A 7,231-nucleotide genomic window follows, 5' to 3' on the forward strand; every position below is an offset into this window, starting at 1 on the left:
CAGAGGCTATCACGTCGGCTACGTCGTACGGCTGCTCGTTGTAGTTGTCGGACAGTCACGACGCAAGACGTGTACGTTCCTTCCGTAGACAGAGGAGGCTTAGGTTTCTCTAGCCAAGCACCTACAGGGGACGAGGATGACGACGACGACAACATGGACCAGAGGCACGAGGAGCTTGGCCTATCTCAGCTCCAGGACGCTCCCTCGACTCAGCCTACACAGCATTCAGGCACTAGACGACGCCGTCCACCAGACCCTTACACTCCAGGTACCAGCGCTCTTAGTGAGGCAGTGAGGGTTTTGTGGTAGATGTTAGTATGCACTATTATGGATTTTGTAGTTACTTTCCTATAACTATTTGGGACTGTATGGACATTGTGGACTATTTAGACTATACAGGACATGTTATGTTGATTATGATGTTCGATGTGGTTGTATTGTGCTCTTTGGACTATTAAATGTTTGTATTATATAATGATGTCTATGTTTATAACTGTGGATGCTCCTGAAATAAGGGAAACTCTTGCGATTTTTTTCCGTAAATCATTAATTATACTACACTGCTAAAAAGGCATAAATATAGTACACATATTAAATGTAAATTCATTAGAACGTGTATAGTCCAATTGTATCGTGCAGACGCTTTGCAGATGAATATATGCTTTTTAGTAATAGTGAATGAATCTAGTTTTTTCAAACAATGAAAATAGACTTTTCAATTACAAGGACGAGGAGTATGATGACAACAGCGATTTATCACTTTACTTACATAGTACACCTATAGCATTTAGGTTTTTTAGTGATTTATCATGTCAACGACGAATAAACTTTTCAGAAAACGAATCTAGGCTTTTCAGTGTCCATTGAAATAGGCTCTTTAGTGAAACTAATTAGGCTTTTTATGACCAGTTATAATACATTGAAATGGCAACTAAACCTGCCTCTGCCTATATATATACGCAATGCTGGATGCATTGCTACTTACTTCCCAACTAGTATTTTCTTTTGTTACAATACCAATATCTGGAGAGTCGTCCAGAGAGAGAAAAAAGGAGAAGAGAATTACCATTGTGGGGAAGGGGTCGCGATTTCTTAGAGGAATTAATTGTGTCCAAGACTTTTCATGTTCCCATCCACCTGTAGGGCGCCAGGATCCCCACTTATATATGTGGGGATTAATTGTGTTCAAGACTTTTCGGCTGTACGAAGGGAATACTGTTCCCGACTGAATTTTACTATTCCCATATGATTCCTCTGAATTCGTCAAAGCGAACTGGGCATGTTCGGATCACCTGGGACAGCTGTCCGTGTAGGGCTCTCATCACTCTCAAATGGATCCATATATATATATATATATATATATATGGCCACACGACGCCATCATATCATGTATATCAAATGTACAGTAATGTGGAAAGGCGAAATTAAGCACCCCGATGGCTTGACGCGGGTGCTCCTCGTCGTCGTCCTCGGTACACAAGCGGGGGCCGACACACACAGGAAGGAAATAGGTGTTGGGTACAGTAAGACGATGCACACTTTTGTTGCTTTACGCGCCTAGTACCTCTTGATTTGACAACACACCACACCAAGCGTACGTATGTATGAACGTATACACATTCTTGGACTGGACCATGGGAATTTGGAAAGACAATATGATGAAGCCATTTGTTATATATACATATACAAGCCACCATTTGTCCATCTCTCTCTCTCTCTCTCTCTCTCTCTCTCTCTCTCTCTCTCTCTCCTTGCCTTTCTTCAACACTACTTACAAGTGACTACAGGCACATGGTTATAGCTGTTGCATATATAGACCTGCTGCCATGCTCCCTGCAAAGCTTCGCTCCGGCAGCTGCTAGCTAGCTGCTTCGAACGAATGCCTGCACTGTACTCCTATACAATGGGCACAACAGCTACTCCCGTAGCCGGAACTTTCGTCCTCATCAGGGTCAAGCGAAGCATGCTGCCGCTCGTCCTCGTCACCCTTACCAGCGTCCTGCTGGTCGGCCCCGCATCCGACCACGGAGGAGTCTTCGCCAGCCCGCCGCCGGACCCCATACAGTGCTCGTCGGGCGGTGGCGGCAAGTCCGGCGCCGACTGCACCGTGTCGAGCGCCTACGGCGTGTTCCCGGACCGCTCGACGTGCCACGCGGCCGCCGCGGCATTCCCAACCTCTGAAGACGAGCTGGTGCGCGCCGTGGCGCGCGGCGCCGCGTCCGGGACCAAGATGAAGGCGGCCACCCGCTACTCCCACAGCATCCCGCAGCTGGCGTGCCCCGGGAGCGGGAGCGGCGGCCGCGCCGGGGAGGCCGAGGGCGGGCTCGTCATCAGCACCAGGCGCCTCGACCGCGTCGTGTCCGTCGACGCCTCGACGGGCTACATGACGGTGGAGAGCGGCGTCACGCTGCGCGACCTCGTCGCGGAGGCGGCCAAGGCCGGGCTCGCGCTGCCCTACACGCCCTACTGGTGGGGGCTCACCGTCGGCGGCATGCTCGGCACGGGCGCGCACGGCAGCTCGCTCTGGGGCAACGGCAGCGCCGTGCACGAGTATGTCGTCGGGATGCGCATCGTCACGCCGGCCCCCGCCGCCGAGGGGTACGCCAAGGTGCGCGTGCTCACCGCCGGCGATCCGGAGCTGGACGCCGCCAAGGTCCCTCTCGGCGTCCTCGGCGTCATCTCTCAGGTAAGGTCGTATATGTGGCCCTCTATATCAGCTAAAACTGTATTGGATTTCTCATCTCATTTGCTTCGTTACTTGGCAAGCGTGTTTGACTGTTTGTACAGCAATTTCTTTTCTCTCAGATTTCAAAAAAAAGTATTCCAAGTCTTATATATACAACAGTGTTTCTAACCTTTTGTTTTTCTTTATTAATAAGCCGGCATAAGCTACTTTTTTTATCCACTCAATCAACCCGTGAGCTCTACAGTGCTAGAAGTGACTAATTGTTTTTTATTTTTTATTTTTTGCCCTTAGATGACATCTATATACGGCTACTTGCAATAATAGGTGTTAGCTTTGGCATTAGTTAGGTGCTCTATCTACATGACATTTTTGCTGACATGGGTAGAAGCAATAATACTTATCTTCGTGGAGATATAGTTTGATATATAAAAAAAAACCCCAATTTTTAGAATAGAACTATACACTTGTTTTAGGCCCATTATCATAGAGATAAATTAATCGATCATACACCAATTAATAAATGGATGAAATATCACCGTGCTAGTATACATTTTAAGGGCTGTACCATTATTCTCTCCTCATTTAACATAGCATGTTGAAAGAGCATGACATGAAACAATGGGTTAGAAATATATAGCCTAACCAAAGTACCAAACTCTTACCTTTAAATGAATTGGCATAGTAGTCCCCGTGCTCTGGTTCATTAAAAACAAACTGTACATGACTTGGAATTAAGGAGACAAATAGGTAAAATTGTTTTTTAAGCAAATCTGTTTCGTAAAAGCAAGATCCATAATGTTTGAGAGCTTTGAGCATATGCCTACTTGCACACTCAAAAGCGGTGCGTACTACAACATTTATTGGTGGACTGCAACATTTCGATGATTCTTGGAGTAGAAAATATGCATGCATATATGACACATCAAGTACAATTTTTTTTTTAAAGATAACATCTAGTACAAATCAAGACACCCTGTGTTTTGGCTTTTTCGGAAAGGACATTCCTTAGGAGGGATCACTTTACAGTTTAGAACATCAGAACATGCTATTCTTCGTTTCTTCACATGCCGGCATGGTGCGGCCCTACTTTTTTTTTTTGAGGGGGCCCTACTTTCTTTTTACTTATATAGAGGGGTATTTTCTTTAAGTATTATGGTTTTGGAATTTATAGTTGGCTCCATGGTACTTCCTATATATATTTATTTATTATTATGGGCCAAAGACATTTGACGGGCCTTTTGATTCATGACACTTTAGATTACTATATATAGGCAGATGCGTTTAGGTTCGTCGTTTGAGGTAAACTAGCTATATCCAAACTCACTTATTTAGTATACATATAAATGTAGGGTTATTTTTATAAAAAAAATGTAGGGTTATTACTAAAACGAAGATTGATGATTCTTATTCTCCGTTCTCCAAAGGCGATTCGAATATTCGATTGAGCTAGGACGCGACATTCTTTTTCACCAGTGCAGTGACACACAACAACGCGCGTCTTTTCTGCACCGGTAGATTTTTACATGTGCCAGAAAACGAATAATTAGTTCCTACGCATTTTCTTCTTTTCTGTTACCTCTCTTCATCAGCGCCTCTATTCGTAGATTAGTGGGTTACTATAGGTTATTTTCATAATAGCAGAGATATTTAGTTTATTACCTATAGACATAAGGAGTTGTTTTAGACTATTTTCAGCAAAGACAAAATTGGCTATTTTTTAAGAAAACTAGATAGATGTAACAAATTGTAATTAAAGTTTTACTAGTAAATGTGCCCGTGCGTTGCAACTGAACATACAACCTATTGCGTGTCACCTAGAGACAATTTGTTCTTAGAGATTTATTCAACAATTGTAACATCTGTTCCAATATGTGTACTAAAATCAGGCTCCGTAGTGTCGTTGGATGCGCCATGGATATCGATGTAGATGCATGTTGTTCTAACTTGTATAAGGACGAGCGGTCACATATGGGATAGGGAGATGCATAAGGACATTTATTTTTTAAAAGAACCGATAGGTTAACTGCTGGTCTATGTATTGATTGACAAGAGCACGAGGACATTATGAAAAGTAAAAAAAAAACAGCCAGAAGAATACCCTTTTAACTTCAATACTAGTTATGTAGATTAAAATGTTAGTCGACTTCTTATGTTGTTTCTAAACAATCAAATGATTCATCTTCTTTTTCAAGTGTTACCTCTTGAGGCTCAACATGATGGCCCCAAAAGAAATCCCTCTATTTGTAGTAATAAGATAGCCAGACGCTTGATTGAACAACAAAGCTTTGTTGAAGTATCAGTTAACTACCTATATTTTCTATCACTTTAAACTTGTAGGTTGAATTACTTGGTGCATATAGGTCAATAATATGGTAAGGTTTAAGGTCTCAAGTTCGAATTCGAATTGCGTAATTTAGTAAAACATATAATTGTTTCCTGCTCCTATTGCACGTGAGGAATATTGAAGTACAAGTGAACTGTCCATATTTCTTATCATACAACTCAATGCACAACTATGTGGGCTTTGCTTGAATTATTTCCTCTTTTGGCAATAAAGCAAATTATCCATGCATTTCTCCCCTTTTGAATTCAGTGGCCAATCAATGCGTTTGACTTGTGATGCTTATACACCCATACAGTCCAATATAATTTCGAAAAAATATAATTTAGTTAGACGATAACGTTCCTGTTCGTTTGGGCTGGTTTAGCTTATAAGTCATAGGCTGAAAGTACTGTTGACTAATTTGGTGTGAGAGAAAAATAATATTCAGTTGACTGATAAGCCATGGCTTATAAGCCGAATACAACCAACGGAACAGGCTGAAAAGTCAGGTTGATCGGGTGTACAAGTCGAAAATGATCTAATAAAGGATATAATATATTAATATCCCTTCATATTCTTGATGAGAGACGTTTTATTTGGCTGACTTTGAATTCATCAAAATTCCAAGATCCCGTTTTTAATTTAGCATCAAAGAAGAAACACTGGATCGTCCAATTTAGCAGTTTGATAAATATTGAAGCCTTCCCAGTCGGGATAAGTTTGATTGGGAGCTAAAATTATGCATATACTCCCAATGCAAGGTGACGCTGGCGCTGCAACCTCTGTTCAAGCGTTCGGTGACGTTCACGGAGCGGGACGACGACGACCTGGCGGAGCAGGTGGCCAAATTCGGGTACCAGCACGAGTTCGCCGACATCTCGTGGTTCCCGGGCCACGGCCGGGCAGTGTACCGCATCGACGACCGCCTGCCGCTGACCGCGCCCGGCGACGGCGCCATGGACTTCATCGGCTTCCGCGCCACCCCGACGCTGGTGATCCAGGCCAACCGGCTCGCCGAGGACCTCTTCGAGCGCGCCGGCAACGGCAGCGGCAAGTGCCTGACGTCGCGGGTGACCCACGCGGCGCTGTCGGTGGCCGGGTACGGGCTGCAGCGGCGGAGCGGCTGGCTGTTCACGGGGTACCCCGTGGTGGGGCCGCAGCACCGGATGCAGGCCTCCGGCGGGTGCGTGACGGGGCCCGAGGACGCGCTGCTGACGGCGTGCCCCTGGGACCCGCGCGTGCGGGGCGGCACCTTCTTCCACCAGACCACCTTCAGCCTGCCCCTGCGCCGCGCGGCGGCGTTCGTCGCCGAGGTGCAGCGGCTGCGGGACCTGGACCCCAGGGCGCTGTGCGGCGTGGAGCTGTACGACGGCATCCTCATGCGGTACGTGAAGGCGTCCACGGCGCACCTGGGCAAGCCGACCCCGCGCGGGGAGCCGTCGGGGGACATGGTGGACTTCGACTTCACCTACTACCGCAGCCGCGACCCCGCGCGGGCGCGCCTGTTCGAGGACGTCCTGGAGGAGATCGAGCAGATGGGCATCTTCAAGTACGGCGGCCTGCCGCACTGGGGCAAGAACCGCAACCTCGCCTTCGTCGGCGCCGCGCGCAAGTACCCGGGCCTGCCGCGCTTCCTGCGCGTCAAGGACGCCTACGACCCCGACGGACTCTTCTCCAGCGACTGGAGCGACATGATGCTCGGCATCGGCGGGAGGTCGCCGACGACGGACGCGCCCGGATGCGCGCTCGAAGGGATGTGCGTGTGCTCGCGGGACGAGCACTGCGCGCCGGAGCAGGGCTACCTCTGCCGCCCCGGCAAGGTGTACAAGGACGCCAGAGTCTGCACCAGGGTGTCGTCGTAGAATACTGAATTGATTGGCCACGTTTGGATTTTATTTATTTTTTTACTAGAAATACCGATATGTTTAGTTTATTAGCCACATTGGAAAACTCATTACCCTGTTCGCTGGTGGGTGCTAGTGCTGGTGCTGGTTTGGGCTGGCTGGTGCTGGTTTTTATTCAAAACTCATTGAGTTCTCGCAGGAATTTGGTTGCTTCAACGTTCTTCAAGATTCCCAGCAGAATTTATTTTGCTGCTGTGGAGTTAAGCAATGGTTCGGCTTTATAGCTCACATATTGCTTTTAAATCACTCAAATTACTACCTTTGTTCCTAAATAAATACGGGTCTGTTTGGTTCTCCATCTATTCCTAGCCTGGTCAG

General features: G+C 46.6%; 1 protein-coding gene across 1 annotated transcript; it reads left to right on the top strand.

Annotated features, from left to right (window-relative positions):
- Positions 1-1,765: 1,765 nt before the first annotated feature.
- On the top strand, positions 1,766-7,002 carry LOC136483510 (L-gulonolactone oxidase 2-like). The gene is made up of 2 exons (XM_066480596.1): positions 1,766-2,686; positions 5,771-7,002. Exons 1-2 carry the CDS (start codon positions 1,880-1,882, stop codon positions 6,869-6,871), a joined length of 1,908 nt encoding a protein of 635 aa, XP_066336693.1. The 5' UTR covers positions 1,766-1,879; the 3' UTR covers positions 6,872-7,002.
- Positions 7,003-7,231: the final 229 nt, after the last annotated feature.

The sequence above is a fragment of the Miscanthus floridulus genome, chromosome 1 (genome assembly GCF_019320115.1).
Source record: "Miscanthus floridulus cultivar M001 chromosome 1, ASM1932011v1, whole genome shotgun sequence".
Classification (NCBI taxonomy): Eukaryota; Viridiplantae; Streptophyta; class Magnoliopsida; order Poales; family Poaceae; genus Miscanthus; species Miscanthus floridulus.